This window comes from Corythoichthys intestinalis, chromosome 15 (assembly GCF_030265065.1).
Source record: "Corythoichthys intestinalis isolate RoL2023-P3 chromosome 15, ASM3026506v1, whole genome shotgun sequence".
NCBI classification, from domain to species: Eukaryota; Metazoa; Chordata; class Actinopteri; order Syngnathiformes; family Syngnathidae; genus Corythoichthys; species Corythoichthys intestinalis.
The window spans coordinates 51030436-51047958 of NC_080409.1; the positions used below are offsets into that span (position 1 = coordinate 51030436).

The following is a 17523-nucleotide window of genomic DNA, read 5'->3' on the forward strand; positions in this document are numbered from 1 at the left end:
ACGTAGAAATGGAACAGCTCACCAACATCAACACTTCAAACTCAACGTGAAGCATGGTGGAGGGAGCATCATGATTTGGGGCTGTATTGCTACCTCAGGGCCTGGAACACTTGCTATCATTAATGGAGGAATGAATTCAAAAGTTTATCAGGATGTTTTGGAGGAAAATCTGAGGCCGTCTGTCAGACAGTCGAAGCTAAAAACATGATGGATGCTGCAACAAGACAATGATCCAGAACAAAGAAGTCAATCAACTTCAGAATGGTTTCAGAAGGGACAAAATACACGTTCTGGAGTGGCCAAGTCAATATCCAGACTTGAACCCCATTGAGATGCTGTGGCATGACCTAAAGACAGTGATTCATGCCAGACATCCCAGGAATCTGACTGAACTACAGCAGTTTTGTAGAGAAGAATGGGCCAAGATTAGTCCTGATTGATGTGCCAGACTGATCTGAAGCTATAGGAAGCGTCTAGTGCAGCGGTCTCAAACCGACTCCACAAAGGGCCGCAGTGGGTCCTGGTTTTTGTTCCAACAGATCCAGCACAAACAGTTCAACCAATGAGGTTTCTACTAACATAAGCAGCACCTGATTGCAATCAACTGATTACACTTGTAAGAAACCAGATTGGTGAAAAGGTATTTGTCTCGTTTGGTTGGAATGAAATCCAGTACCCCCTGCGGCCCTTTGAGGACCGGTTTGAGACCACTGGTCTAGTGGAAGTTATTCAAGTGACAGTGACAAATCTATGTCATCACCCCGAGCGTCCATAAAACATGACGCCCTCTGTAGGTCAAAACGTACTAAAAATTATAGATTTTTAAATCATTGGCAATAATTTGTGTTTCTAGTAACATATATCCGTCAAAGAGAACAATTGTGGCTTATTGGAGCCTGCAAGTCTTTAAGTCCGAGGTTCCCTTCAAAGGGTTGATTGCTTGTAATTATACATGATTTCTAATAGGAAAGAACACTACTTCACGTTTTTTCACTTTACGCGGTCGGTTCTGGTCCCTATCACCAGCGATAATTGAGGGATCACTGTATTTCACTCTTACTTTTCTCCCTTAGTGACCGAAACAGCCCTTGCTGTAGAAACTGCAAGTTTGAGAGGGCAGGGAAAACGTGCCAAGAGCCTATCACAGCTACCTGTAAGGGCATTGCCTCTTGCACAGGTGAGTAGGCGCCACCTGCTGGCCGCTTTCAAACAAACGTACCGTAACAACATGGCTTAGCACAGTGTTTTTCAACCTGTTTTTACATTGGAAAAAATCTTGCATCACACCACAAATGTTCCAAAATGACTTTCTGTACAGTGTATTTATAATATAATTGCTCAATATTTGTGCTTACTCTGTGTGATATTTGATGGAACATGAAACATAATGGAGTACGTTTCGTCTCATCCCCTGTAAAAGTAAATCTGAACAAAACATGGCTTTCACTGCATTGCCTTGCCTTTGAGCTCTCGGTCTTCGCTTTTCTTTTCTTTTTTTTTAAAATCACGACTCATACCAGGGCCTTCATCTGGGTCAGAATCTAGTCCAGGGCTCAGTTTGGATTTCAAAGTTGTCGTTTTTCGAAAACTAATATAGAATAGAATAGAATAGAATAGAATAGAACGCCTTTATTGTCATTACACAAAGTGTTACTGCTCGGAATTATAGCCGTCAGCCACCTTGCTGTCCGCGACAATGTGGATCCCAGCACGTGGTACTGTACATCATTTGATGAGACTCCTCAAGTGTCGATATACAGTGGGGCAAATTTAATCAACCACCAATTGTGCAAGTTCTCCTACTTGAAAAGATTAGAGAGGCCTGTCATTGTCAACATGGGTAAACCTCAACCATGAGAGATAGAATGTGGGGGGGGGGAACAGAAAATCACATTGTTTGATTTTTAAAGAATTTATTTCCAAATTAGAGTGGAAAATAAGTATTTGGTCACCTACAAAAAAAGCAAGATTTCTGGCTGTCAAAGAAGTCTAACTTCTTCTAACAAGGTCTAACGAGGCTCCACTCGTTACCTGTATGAATGGCACCTGTTTTTACTCATTATCGGGATATGACACCTGTCCACAACTTCAGTCAGTCACACTCCAAACTCTACGATGGCTAAGACCAAAGAGCTGTCGAAGGACACCAGAGACAAAATGGTAGACCTGCACCAGGCTGGGAAGACTGAATCTGCAATAGGTAAAACGCTTGGTTTAAAGAAATCAACTGTGGGAGCAATTATTAGAAAATGGAAGACATACCAGACCACTGATTATCTCCCTCGATCTGGGGCTCCATGCAAGATCTCACCCTGTGGCGTCAAAATGATAACAAGAACGGTGAGCAAAAATCCCAGAACCACACGGGGGGACCTACAGAGAGCTGGGACCACAGTAACAAAGGCTGCTATCAGTAACGCAATGCGCCGCCAGAGACTCAAATCCTGCACTGCCAGACGTGTCCCCCTGCTGAAGCCAGTACACGTCCAGGCCCGTCTGCGGTTCACTAGAGAGCATTTGGATGATCCAGAAGAGGACTGTTATGGTTAGATGAAACCAAAATATAACTTTTTGGTAGAAACACAGGTTCTCGTGTTTGGAGGGGAAAGAATACTGAATTGCATCCGAAGAACACCATACCCACTGTGAAGCATGGGGGTGGAAACATCATGCTTTGGGGCTGTTTTTTATGCAAAGGGACCAGGACGACTGATCTGTGTAAAGGAAAGAATGAATGGGGCCGTGTATCGAGAGATTTTGAGTGAAAATCTCCTTCCGTCAGCAAGGGCATTGAAGATGAGACCTGGCTGGGTCTTTCAGCATGACAACGATCCCAAACACACAGCCAGGGCAACAAAGGAGCAGCTTCATAAGAAGCATTTCAAGGTCCTGGAGTGGCCTAGCCAGTCTCCAGATCTCAACCCCATAGAAATCTGTGGAGGGAGTTGAAAGTCCGTGTTGCCCAACGACAGCCCCAAAACATTACTGCTCCAGAGGAGATCTGCATGGAGGAAGAGGCCAAAATACCAGCAACAGTGTGTGAAAAGCTTGTGAAGAGTTACAGAAAACGTTTGGTCTCCGTTATTGCCAACAAAGGCTACATAACAAAGTATTGAGATGAACTTTTGGTATTGACCAAATACTTATTTTCCACTCTAATTTGGAAATATTTAAAAATCAAACAACATGATTTTCAGGTTTTTTTTTTTCCACATTCTGGCTCTCATGGTTAAGGTTTACCCATTTTGACAATTACAGGCCTCTCTAAAATTTTTCAAGTGGGAGAACTTGCACAATTAGTGGTTGACTAAATACTTATTTGCCCCACTGTACAGGAAAAAATCCTTTCCTGTTTTTCCAAATGTGACAACAGTCAATACTCCCCCTGTGTCTTATTCCAACACATTGTCAAGGACAGCAAGGTGGCTGATGGCTAGAAATCCGAGCAGTTCTTGAACGCGACACGAGCAATAACTCGTTCGCCAGCACACAACCGAGAACCTTCCACCTACTTCTGGCTTGCAACCACAGCTCCGCCCGATGACGTCCACGTGCTGTTAACAAGGCTGAGTGTCCTTCAAAATACCGTCAGGGGCCACAATGTTATAAATGATTTTTTTAATAAAAAAAGCGATATTGGATAATTTCTCGTGGCAAAACAGTTGAAAAACACTAGCTTAGCAGAACCAACACTTCAGGTTTCTGACACTGAATTTCATGTCAAGGCAACAGCAGTGAGTGTCCTCCCCCTGCAAACGCTGCGGACAACACAGTTTGCGTAGACAACGGCCGGTGTCACAACGGAGAGTGCAACCCGTTCTGCGAGGCCGTGCAGAACCTTCAATCCTGTGCCTGCAATTGTAAAAAAAAAAAACACTGGATAAGCCGCAAAGCTAACATTTCTTTCCTGCCCCAATGTAACCAAAATTATTCCATTCTTATATATACAGCAATAGAGGATTCCTGCAAAGTGTGCTGCCGGGGTCCGAATGGCTCCTGCTCGCCATTTAAATTATCCAATGGCAACTTCCTTTTCCTACGTAAAGGGAAGCCTTGCACTGTGGGCTTCTGCGATGGGAATGTGAGTATGGCAACGTACATGCAAGGTGCGAAACTGTCGCAATCCCATTGATTGATAGTGCTGTTCCTGCAGGGAAAGTGCATGAAGCAGGTGCAGGACGTCATTGAACGTCTCTGGGACTTCATTGACAAACTGGACATAAACACATTTGGTAAGTGTTTAACTTACAAATAGAGGTGCGCCGATCACCAATTGTTGAAAACTGAGACTTCCCGATCTTGATTTTTGCTGGGTTTTTTTTATTTTTTTTTTTATCGACAACAGCGTGCACCTTTTAATCCTTTACACTGAGCATTTTTGTGTGGAATTGGGGGTTGATTTTTCTGTAATTATTTACAATGGTATAAAAAAGTATCTGACCCTTTTGGAATTTCTCACATTTCTCCATAAAATCACCATCAAATGCGATCTGATTTTTGTCAAAATCACTCAGATGAAAAAACAGTGCTTTAACTAAGACCACTCAAACATTTATAGGTTTTCATATTTTAATAAGGATAGTATGCAAACAATGACAGAAGGGGGGGATAAGTAGGTGAACCCTCTGCCTAAGGAGACTTCAAGAGCAATTTAAACATTTTTTACGAAATAATTCAGTCAGGTATGTGCCCAATCACTGATGAGTGGTTTAAAGTTGCCCTGCCTACTAGAGGAGGGAATATTTGGGCACCTAACGATTCGATTACAATTCAGAGGCCACGATTCGATTAAAAATCGATTATTGATGACCCCCCCCCCCCCCCCCCATTAACTGCTAATGTTTTGTACATTAGTTACAAAATCTGTTTAAAAAAAAAAACAAAACAAAAAAACGCAGGTTTAAATAAATTACTATTTCAGTATCAAGTTAACATTTGTTAACATTTTAAAACAGTCAATAAAATACTCAAGTCCCCATTCTGTATCAGCAGCTTTAAACTACACTCAATTAATTTAATGTTGTGAATCAACCGTTAAAGTTGTTAAAATTGTTCCTGTTATTCCATAATTTCCCTTTTGTCTACTTTCGACATGTGAAAGTTTTAATACTGTTTTGAAGGTAGATTCAAGTCAATATTTTCCCGATTTAGGAGTATTTTAGATACAAAGTTAATTAGGTTCGCTTGGAAGGTTCGCTACAACAGCCTTGCAGGGAAGTCTACTGCTTTAAGATGGCAGCCATTTACCAACGCCCGCATCTAGCTTTCTGCACATGTGCTGCTATCGCCACTGAGTATTTTGCATCTAGTACTATATAAATATGATATCTACCTTAACATTATGTGGACGTACTTTGTAGCAGCTGTCGGCAGCAGTCAGGTATGTTGTTGTTTTTTTATCTCGCGGCATGAGTTGACCTAGAACCGTGAGTTGAGCATTGGCATTACCCGAGAGGCCGGGTAACGACAAGCATGATGTTTAGCTACTCTCGCTCCGTTCCTCATTGCGTCCCGAAGACCGCGCAGCACGCTGAGTGTGTTTTACTTCCGCTTTACTTGACATATTTCAATCATCGGAATTTGGATGTTTGTGAATCGTTCTCCAATCTTCCACGGCCAAATCGCAAATAATCTAAGAATCAGAAATTTCGCACACCTCTACTGCCTACTATAAATCACACACCTGGTAAGAATTGTCTTGATGAAGAAGCATTGTCTGATGTGCATCATAGTTTGGTCAAAAGCTCTTTCTGAAGACCTGCGATCAATGATTGTTGATTTGTATAAAGCTTGGAAAGGATACAAAACCACCTCTTAAAGTCTGGATGTTCATCAATTGACAGTCAGAGACGTTGTCTACAAATGGAGAGAGTCTGGCACTGTTGCTTCTCTCCCAAGGAGTGGCAGTCCACCAAAGATGACGCCAAGAGTTCAGTGCAGAATACTGAGAGATGTAAAAAAGAACCCTAGAGTGTCTACTTAAGGCTTATTGAAATCACTGGCACAGTCCAATATCTACAGTGGGGAGAACAAGTATTTGATACCCTGCCAATGGGTTTTCCCATTGACTGTGTATCAAATACTTGTTCTCCCCACTGTATGTGCATTCATCAACTATATATAAAACTGTGGCCAAGAATGGTGTTCATGGGAGGACTCCACGGAGGAAGCCACTGCTGTCTAAGAAAAAAACATTGTTGCTTGTTTAATGTTCGCAAAAAGGCATTTGGACACTCCACATAGGTTTTGGCAAAAATTTGGTGGACTGATGAAACCGAAGTTGAATTGTTTGGGAGTAACGCACAACATCATGTGTGGAGGAACAATGGAACAGCTCACCAATATCAACACCTCATTCCCACCGTAAAGCATGGTGAAGGGAGCATCATGATTTGGGGCTGTTTTGCTACCTCAGGGCCTGGACAAATTGCAATCATTATAGGAAGAATGATTTCAAACGTTTATCAGGCTTTTATTTGCTGGTAAACCTGAGGCTGTCTGTCAGACAGTTGAAGCTAAAGAGAGGATGGATGCTGCAACATGACAATGATCCAAAACACAGAAATAAATCAACTTCAGAATGGTTTCAGAACAACAAAATACACGTTCTGGAGTGGCCAAATCCAAGTCCAGACTTGAACCCCATTGAGATGCTGTGGCATGACCTCAAGACAGCGATTAATGCCGGACATCCCAGGAATCTGACTGAACTACAGCAGTTTTGGTGAGAAGAATGGGCCAAGATTAGTCCTGATCGATGTGCCAGACTGTTTTTGAGTCCATCAGATCTCTTGAGTGATAGATCGGGGCACAGTTGACTTGTCTTTATTTACTGCTGTCTTCTCTGCTATAATAATAACAATAATACAAAACCCTCCTACCACAACAAAACAAGTAGGAACTAATATTCACATCGGAACTAAAGTTATACAACATAAAATATACAATATCAATGAATACTACATCACATTAGTAAAATATAAACATAATGAAATAAATAATAACCCATTTAAATAAAATAAATTGAAATGAGCTAAAGCACCTGTTATTAAATAATAAGATCCTGCTTAAACAATTAAATTTATTAATTTCTGTGTAGCGCTTTAAGTTAAAATCCATCAATAAAGCTTTTGAAAATCGTTCATAAGAAGAAAAAAAAAAAGATTCATTGAGGCATTTCATCTGGAAAATACATGTTAAAATCTTTGTCATTGGGATTACTTTTCTCTTTAGCACAGGACTTCTTTTTTCTTCTTTCTTTCAGAAACAAAGCTGTCTAATACGCGGGGTCTGAAAGGCAAATTGTTGTTGGATTATTATCTTTAAATACCCGTTACTTTTTGAGCAGAATTCTAGCTTTGTATAGGCTAATGTTCCTATTGTTTAAAGCACAAAAGTGTGTAATAAACAACTAGCACGTTTATATTTTGTTTTCTCACTGTACCGAAAATGAACCGAACCGTGACCTCAAAACCGAGGTACGTACCGAACCGAGATTTTTGTGTACCGTTAAACCCCTAGCTATTGTATTAATTAGTAATGCACGATGCATCGATAATCGCGATAATAGTGATAACCTCGATCATCGTCAATACCGAGATCATCGTTCAACAATTCAATCTTAGCACCCTGAATCGAATCGAATCGTGGGGTGCCTAAGATGGCACACCCCTAAAGTGCACTCATATGCTAGTAATGTCTGAGACCAAATGCCAGGAGGCTAATGTGGCTAGCTGACTCAAGACTCTGGTCCCCCAAATTGTATAAAATCGAACAATCGATCAGCGTACCTTTATTTTTCTGCATCTTTTGTGTTCATGTCCCTTCATTAGGTAAGTTCCTGGCGGATAATATTGTAGGTTCTGTTGTCGTCTTCTCGCTCCTCTTTTGGATCCCTCTCAGCATTCTGGTTCACTGCGTGGTAAGAAACTCACTTTGATTCTGCCGCATGATTTCAACTCTATTTGATCTCATCACATTTCTGCTCTCTTCAAGGACAAAAGACTTGACCAGCAGTACGAGGAGAACACAATGTCGCTGTGCCGCCCAATGAATGTAAGTAGCATAGCTTACGTGATATCAGTGTGCATTTTGAAATTCACTTTTTTTTATGGAAGAGGTTTAGTTCAACTAGAATATATTTTTTCGGAGTGCAAAAACAGATATGGAACTTTTCGTCAGATGAAATTGAATATGGAGTACAGTAGGGGTGGGAACCTCTAAATTATACAAATTATAAATTAGCATGTATCTTAACAAAAAAAACATCTCATTTGAAATGCGTGGCAGCTTTTATTTTGGTGTGGCGGTGCGCCACAATCTTTTGTGTGTAGGGGATACCCTGCGATATATCACCATTTCGATATTTTGTCACACCCCTAGAGTACTGTAGAAGAGGAAATACAAAAATAAGTCACTGATTTTTAAAAAATTGTGTTGCGATATGAAAGAGAGGCATATGATCCAGTATGGTTTTATAATATTCTTATGCATATACGCGTTAACTTGGGGGATAGATAACTGAAAAAGCTTTCAAGTTGTCGTTTGGCTAGCTGGTTAGCTGTGGGCTGTCAATGACCTTTCTATCACTCTTGGCCTTTTCTTACTGGAACTGCAGCAGACGCTTGAGGTTTGTAATAGAGCGCCAGTCGTAGGTGAGTGCGCGTCCCATGGCTTGGTGTCACGTCACCATCGAGTTCATGATGATGATGATGCATGGTCCGTGGGCCCACGTTTGGGATACTCCTGCACTCCTTGACGTAATCGCTGATCGCCTACAATGTCACATAGAGGAAGTCTCGCATGCTATTCGATCAGAAATTACCTCAAGAACGCAAGACTGCATCTCGGGAGTACTCAAACAAAGACTCTTTGTCGTCTGTTAAATTTGATGCAGTGTGTGTCCACATTTTCAGTTTGCATCTACCGTGAGCAGAGCACGGTGGTTTCATGATTGTTATTTTTTTTTTGAACAACTTTTTGTCTTGACTCCTTTTGATTTTTAGTTATTTTTTGCACAGCGTTGACTTATTTTGAAGGGGGAGGGGACAAGAACTTCTTCATAGGACGCTTTCTAATACAGAGATCCAACAGTATTATGTCTGTAACGTTAAATACAATTAGAAAACGATTTAATTAAAAAGCATATATATATTTAAAAAAGGCATTTTTTTGCCGATTCCGATACTTGATGACGTGATTGGACCCCGATCGATTGGGACATCTCTAATATATATATATATAAATAATCGATAAATATAATTTTTAGGGCTGTCAAACGATTGAAATTTTTAATCGAGTTAATCACAGCTTAAAAATTAATCGTAATTTATCGCAATTCAAACCATCGATGAAATATGCCATATTTTTCTGTAAATTATTGTTGGAATGGAAAGATAAGACAGATTATAACAATAAATCAACAAGACGGCATAACATTAACATTCTGTTAAAGCGATCTATGGATAGAAAGACTTTTAGTTCTTAAATGGTAAATGGTGTTATACTTATATAGCGCTTTTCCACCTTTCAAGGCGCTCAAAGCGCTTTGCACTATCTCGCCATCTACCTACTGGTGACGCAGCACCAGGAGCAACATGGGGTTCAGTTTCTTGCTCAAGGACACTTAAAAGATAAATGTTAGTACAAGTTATAGAAATTTTATACTAAAACCAGGGATCGCGTTAACCGAATATTTTCCGTCGTTGACCGGTTTGTTACAACGGTGACGGAAAAAACTGAAGTCCATCTGTCATTTTGACAGGTTGCAATTCACACCCCAGACCACAGGGTGGCGAGTGAGCATATTAATTAGCTATTGTCTCTCTTGATGCATGACGTCGTTGGCCTTACTCGGAAAAATGTCAAGGCAACTGAGTGTCCGAAGTTTCTTCAAAAAGCCCCAAAACGACGATGGTGTTGATAAAAGAGGTGAAAAAAGAGGGACTGATGCAGCGGAGGATGAAGGATGACAACGAATCAAGTGAATCGCCGGTTCACTCCTCACTGCAGCGAGCAGTTGAAAACGCCGCCAATTACCAAGAAGGGCAGAATTGGTAACACGGTGAAAGCGGCATAAAGCCAAAAAAGCGGACCAGACTAGCCAGAGCCTGAAATTATTTCAAGGAAAATATGGAGGGTGCCACCACTGTGTGTACTCTTTTTGCTTAGCTGAGCTCGCATACCACGGTAGCACATCGGCTATGAACGAACACTTGACGCGCCGTCACCCAGGTGTATTTCGGAAGACAACAGGAAACAACAAGCTAGCGGATTGTAAGTCCATACAACTTTCTAACGATTTTTTTAAAAATTGGAAGTTGCCTTTATGTGCGTCATATCAACGTGCATTTTTATTTAATAATAATAATAAATTAATAATAATTATATATATATATATATATATATATATATATATATATATATATATATATATATATATATATATAAAATGGAATTATATAATATTTTATTATTATTAAATGTATTAGGATCATGGAAGGTCCCATTTGGGGGGGGGAGATATATATATAATATCCTGTATATACATAATAAAAATATATATGGAAACACAGTGCTGGCCTGCTTACTGTAATCCATGACTGCACTAATGTTAGTTACTTTATATTATAAAGTATTATTGTATTATTGTGTATATACATATAGTGATTGCATTAAGATATAGTCATTTTAAAAATTTAAGTGACGGGTAAAAATAGATTATGACTGGATTTTTATGACCCTGTCAGTCAAAATGACAGACGACGAAAAAGTCTAGCGCAACCTCTGATTAAAACCCCTCTTAATTTTTTCGTTTTTATAAAATTTGTAAAATTTTCAATCAAAAAATAAACTCGTAGCTCGCCATTGTTGATGTCAATAATTACACAATTCTCATGGTGCTTAAACCTTGCCTGGTATACCAGACTCACCGCTGTTCCAGCGATTGAGCCTGCGACTGTCCGGCGGATCAAATTCCGAGGGCGGAGCAAGCCACAGCAAACAGACAGCGGAGCGGACCAATCAGCGACGGGCAGACGTGACGTTGTTAAAGCGACAAGTAATTAGCCTGAGCGGAGAATGGAGAAGTTTATTCAACATGGCTAGCGCGAGCCATGATGACTGTTGTCAATGACTTGTTTCGATGTGTTTTTGGTCATTTTAAACTGGTTTTACCGTGGATTGTAACATATTCTCGGCTCTCCCGTTCGCCATCTGTGTTGTTGTAGAGACGACTTTCAGCGCACAAGAGTGACGTTACTCGTTCAGAACACGTCACGCAAATAAAAGAATCCGATTGGACGGTTGATTTTGTACCTTACTCGAGAGGCCGTTAATGGGCTGGGTCCCAGACGATTTCTCACAGTGTTTGAAAAATACAGGAAGAATAGTTTGGCTGTGCCAGGCAAGCTAAAACCCATAAAATCAGTCGCACCAAAGCGCCAGCAGAGGGAGACAAAAAAACAGTAGTAACAAGTGGCCATGACACTGTGCTGTCCTTTTAATCTGTTTGAGCGGGGCATGTGCGTTAATTGCGTCTAATATTTTAACGTGATTAATTTAAAAAATTAATTACCAACTGTTAAGGCGATTGAATTTTGACAGCCCTAATAATTTTTTAAATGTATAACCTGAGTTTTTTAACACCTGGAGGTTTAAAAAAAAAACTCGTGGTGGATTCAACATAGATTTGCCTTTGATCTCACCAGATTTTTCATAATGACATGAACAAAACAGTGCGTTTCACTTCTGCACTGCCCGACAGCCAGCTAAGAATGAATGCACTTCCATAAACCACAAGGCTTGATCTTTTCTTGCTTTTATGGAAAGACACTCATCTTAATATTGTGAAAGTACAACTGAAAAATACATATATTCAAAACTCAATATCCAACTAACTGCACAATACACTTATATACACAACTATTATATGTATAGCATAGTACACCAGCTTGAGCTACTAAAGCATTGGCTGGCTTCTACAACACAACAACTGATGAAGTTTTGTACATACGACCCTTCACTACAGAAGTAAACATATATTGCACATCCATATGTTGTAGTAAACATAAAATACGAACATATATTTCCGAGGCGGAAACGTAACAGAAAGCATTCACAATTGTCAATGCTACCGCGAGACTCCGCAATGTGTAAGTGAATGAACCAAACTACTGTAACTAAAAATAGATGCAGCGAATTATTCTGACCAGCAGGTGGCAGCAATGCCCCGCAAATGGTCAACTGATTTCCCATACTAGTGTGTGAACTGTAAAACCAGCGCAGTACATATTATCGGTCCTATTAATAATGTTAGTGGATTTATCGGGATGACTTCATAATTCCTATTATCGGACCAATAATTATCGTGCACCAGTACTACATATGCTGCAAGATTTGTTGGTAGTCTTCTGATGCCATACACACGGTCAAGCAGTCCAGTGCCAGAGGTAGCAAAGCAACCCCAAAACATTAGGGAACTTCCGCCATGTTTGACTATGGGGACCGTGTTTTCTTTGAAGGCCTCGTTTTTTTCCCCTGTAAACTCTATGTTGATGCTTTTTCCCAAAAAGCTCCACTTTTGTCTCATCTGATCAGAGAACATTCTTCCAAAACATTTTTGGCTTTCTCAAGTAAGTTTTGGAAAACTGGCTTTTTTATGTCTCTGGGTCAGAAGTGGGGTCTTCCTGGGTATCCTACCATAGAGTTCCTTTTCATTCAGGCACTGACGGATAGTACGGGTTGACACTGTTGGACACTCGGACCGCGGGACAGCTTGAACTTGTTTGGATGTTAATCGAGTTTCTTTATCCACCATCCGCAAAATCTTTCGTTGAAATCCCTCGTCAATTTTTCTTTTCCGTTCACATCTAGGGAGGTTAGCCACAGTGCTGTGGGCTTTACACTTATTGATGACACTGCGCATGTTATACACAGGAACATTCAGGTCTTTGGAGATGGACTTGTAGCCTTGAGATTGCCCATGCTTCCTCATAATTTTGCTTATAAAGTCATCAGACAGTTCTCTAGTCTTCTTTCTTTTCTCCATGCTCAATGTGGTAAACGCAAGGACACAAGACAGAGGTTGAGTCAACTTTAATCCATTTTAACTGGCTGCACGTCTGATTTAGTTATTGCCACCACCTGTTATATGCCACATGTAAGTAACAGGTGCTGTTAATTACACACATTAGAGAAGAATCACATGATTTTTTCAAAGGGGTGCCAATACTTTTGTCTGGCCCATTTTTGGAGCTTTGTGTAAAATGATGATAATTTAATTTTTTTTCTCTTTTGTGTTTTTTCATTGCAAGAAAAAAAGAAATAAAGGATGATATTACTACCAAATCATTTGAAATTGCAATCATTTTATGGGGGAAATTGAGCATTATCTGATAGAAATGCAGGGGTGCTAATTAGAGATGTCCCAATCGATTGGGTCCGATCACGTCATTTTCAAAGTATCGGAATCGGCAAAAAAATATCGGACATGCCTTTTTTAAATATATATATATATACAGTGGGGAGAACAAGTATTTGATACACTGCCAATGAGAAAACCCATATATTTTAATTAGGGCTGTCAAAATTATCGCGTTAACGCACGGTAATTAATTTTTAAAATTAATCACGTTAAAATATTTGACGCAATTAACGCACATGTCCCGGTCAGACAGTATTCTGCCTTTTGGTAAGTTTTACAGCAAGGTTTTTTGTGCTGTCTAACAGCGAACTCTTGTGGTCGCTTTGCGACATGGTTTATTGCTTTCTTGCCAGTTCAATATGGCTGCACGACGTCTCGGGCTGACGCCTACGTTGTAATGTTGTGCTTATATGATCCTTGGACAAGATTTGTCCGTAAGTATGGTTGTTGTAAAGAATGTACATATTATGTTAGTAAGCGAAATGTTATATTTTTTGTATGAGACGCTTTTTGTTTGTTTAGTGAACCAGTATAGCGTGCTAAGATAACGTTTTTGCTAATGCAATGCATGTCTACTTTTTTTTGTAGTTTCACTACGGTCTAAAGAGGACAGTGGTTTGAGGCCATTTTATTAATAAATCAGATGAAAAAGGAAGAAGTCTGATTATTAAGGCGTCGTTCACTAGCTGTCTAGCTTTGAAAAAAGTAGACGCTTCGGAGTGAGGACAGCATAGACAGATTTAAATGACAGTAGAGTGAAATGCCCACTACAGTCCTTATGTACCGTATGTTGAATGTATATATCCACCTTGTGTCTTATCTTTCCATTCCAACAAATTATTTTACAGAATATATATATATATAATTTACAGAAAAATATGGCATATTTTATAGATGATTTGAATTGCGATTAATTGCGATTAATTACGATTAATTAATTTTTAAGCTGTAATTAACTCGATTAAAAATTTTAATCGTTTGACAGCCCTAATTTTAATTAAATCGTTTTGTAATTGTATTTAACGTTACAGACATAATATGTTACACTCATCCAGAGTCTTTAGTTTAGGCTTAAGATAGGGTTATCAAATTTATCCCGATAACGGCGGTAATTTTTAAAAAATGTATAACGTTAAAATATTTAATGCATGCGCTGCACGACCCACTCACGCATTGTCGCGCACAATCTGTAATGGCACCGTTTTACCTATATAGAGAGCTAAAAGGCAGCGTAAAATGAGTAGAGTGAATTTTGGCAGCCTTAAGAGCCTTTTTTAATTGGCTAAAGCCTTACAATCCCTCTCCCTACAATTAGAAATATCGTGGGAAGCAATGTGGGGAAGCAAGGTATCATTTACTGAAAGCTCAACAAATACACTAGATGGCAATATTTAGTCACAATATACAAAGTCACAAGTCTTTCTATCCGTGGATCCCTCTCACAGAAAGAATGTTAATAATGTAAATGCCATCTTGAGGATTTATTGTCATAATACACCAATACAGTACTTATGTACTGTATGTTGAATGTATATAGTTGTCCGAGTTTTATTCATTTTTTTCTCAATGCATTGCCAAAATGTATATGATCAGGAAAAATTATCGGGAATGATTGGAATTGAATCGGGAGCAAAAAAAAGCAATCGGATCGAGAAATATCGGGATCGGCAGATACTCAAACTAAAACGATCGGGATCGGATCGGGTGCAAAAAAACATGATCGGAACAACCCTAGTGCTAATACTTTTGGCCAGCAGTGTGTGTGTTCGCAAACTATGGGACATAAACGTCACATTGCTAGCTTAATATATTAGCATTCGTAACGTCCCGTTTCCCAGATTTGACGACCATCGCCATCAAAAGGATTTGTTGTTCCGTAATCGACAAATCAATATGATAGTCATATTTTTTTTTTCCCCCCCTTCGGTATCCTAACCCCCCGCATAAAATTGAAGCCAACTGTTTCGCTTGGTGGAAATGAAGCTAAAATGTTTTAAAACTGATTTGAGTACTAACGGAATTATGCTTTTTCCCTCTCTTTAGCAAGAAATCCTGAACAATCTGGAGTCGGCGTCAGTGAAGATCGTCAAGCCTCCGTCTTTCTCCTCCGCCGGCCCGACCGCGCCGTTCGCGCAGCACCCGCTCTCGGCCGTCTCAAATCTGACGCCCGGCCCGAGCTACGCGCCCACGCCGGACAGCGGCGGCGGGCTCCGGATGGCCACCATTCAGGAGGACAACAGCGGCGAAGAGAAGCCGATCCAGGGCGACGGCTACCCAATCGCAGGAGCCTGCTCGTCGGTTACGAGATCCTCCTCCGAGGACGGGAGCGATCAGAGCCCGTCGGGTCGGGAGAGGCGGCGCCTCAAACGCCAGGAGTGCTTTGACGCCAAAGAGACAGAGTGCTGAGTCCAACCATTTACTTCAATTTACATTCACGTGGATGCTTTTTTTTGTTTGGTTTTTCAATGGAAAGCCATTTGACCATTTTGTAATAGCCTCTTCAACTCAATGGCTGCTATTCACCGTGTTCGACAACCAATCACTTTTGACTGATCCAGTCGAAATGGATTGCACGTTTATGGCAGGTAACGAGTTGAGGCCCGTATAGACCAATCCGAGTCGACGTCGCACTCTACACTGCGAATTTATTACGTTTTCATCAGATTATTTTTCTTAAATCTAGTCCAATAGTTTTTTCCAATTAGTACGTTAGATTGTTCCACTTTAAGTAAATATTAGTATTTGTTCTTAATTAGCCCATCTAAAAACTGGTAATTTTTCACTTAAGGCAACACTAGGTAACTTTTTAACCTTACATTTGTGATAATGTCGACTGACAACTAATGGCGTACCGCACGCAGGCTATTTTTAGACTGTGACGTCGCATCGTAAAGCGGAAGTAAAGCCCAAGTAGGACATTATAGACCCGCCCTCGCATAGACCCAACGTAAAAAGTGCTACTTTTCTCCGGTAATCTTTCAAAAACAAACATGCCGATCACGCATTGCTTTTTTGGAACTTGTAGAAACGACTCTAGACATTATGACACATGAAGGTGTTTTCTTCATACGTTTCCGAAAACCAAAAACTCGGGAGGAAAAAATGTGAAGACTGAATCAACTTGCGCAGACTTTAACACCAGCTCGGCGAATCCATTCACGTTTCATATGCAGTAAACATTATGTTGGGTTGGCATGGTCTTTCAGAGGACAAAGAGGTAAGCCATTTTTATATTTTTAACTTATTTTTTTTAGCGTAATGTTGTGCCATACTGCTTCTGTCTGACAATGAATGACCTGAAAAGAATTACAATGGTATCTGACTGCCACTGTTACCCTCTCTGTTATACTGGACTGTCTCAGGAAATTACACAATATTCTAATTTTTTGAGACAGTCCTGTGTATATATACAGGACTGTCTCAGGAAATTAGAATACACAATATTCTAATTTCCTGAGACAGTCAGGAAATTAGAATATTGTGTATTCTAATTTCCTGAGACAGTCCTGTATATATACACAGGACTGTCTCAAAAAATTAGAATATTGTGTATTCTAATTTTCTGAGACAGTCCAGTATATATAAAAAACAACTTTAGTAAGGAGGAAGTGTACATAAATTATAGGATTAAGCTGTGTTATCAATGAAAAAATTTAAAGTGTTCGTTGGCTGTCACTGAGTAGCATTTGCGATCGCTACACAAAGCTAACTAAATTACCCCCAAGAACGGTAAGAGACGTAGGACAACCAGAGGATATATAAGAAAGACAGGGCTGATGGTAAAGGATAGCTTGTTGAAACAGGAGAATGTCATTGTCAGTCGCGTCGATGAAAAAGCTAAAGCTATGCTTAGGTCACCTCGTTTTTTTCGTCTTTTTCAGCCTTCGACACTAAAGCCATCTCTTTAACTGAACATTAAATTGTTCTTCCACATCTTTGCCAGTGAATTTGGCACCAGGCACATCATTTTCGCAGAGAATTGGTAGGTTTAACTCTGTAAACATCTCCTTCGTACACGATTTTCATTCATTTCCTATTAGGGACAAACGGTGGCTTGTCCTTAGTTAGCAACAGTAGCTAATGTCATGAATATTAATGAG

General features: G+C 40.0%; 1 protein-coding gene across 2 annotated transcripts in view; it reads left to right on the forward strand.

Annotated features, from left to right (window-relative positions):
• adam17a (ADAM metallopeptidase domain 17a) overlaps positions 1-16820 on the forward strand; it is a 49708-nt gene extending 32888 nt beyond the window's left edge. Inside the window, exons 13-20 of one of the 2 annotated variants that reach the window (XM_057859852.1) lie at positions 1074-1177; positions 3726-3860; positions 3951-4081; positions 4154-4232; positions 7833-7921; positions 7996-8055; positions 8618-8654; positions 15467-16820. In XM_057859852.1, the coding sequence (XP_057715835.1) occupies positions 1074-1177; positions 3726-3860; positions 3951-4081; positions 4154-4232; positions 7833-7921; positions 7996-8055; positions 8618-8654; positions 15467-15807 (976 nt within the window). In that variant the 3' untranslated portion in view covers positions 15808-16820. The remainder of the gene's footprint in view (positions 1-1073; positions 1178-3725; positions 3861-3950; positions 4082-4153; positions 4233-7832; positions 7922-7995; positions 8056-8617; positions 8655-15466) is intronic. The other variant, XM_057859853.1, reaches the window with a different exon arrangement.
• The last annotated feature ends 703 nt before the right edge of the window (positions 16821-17523 follow it).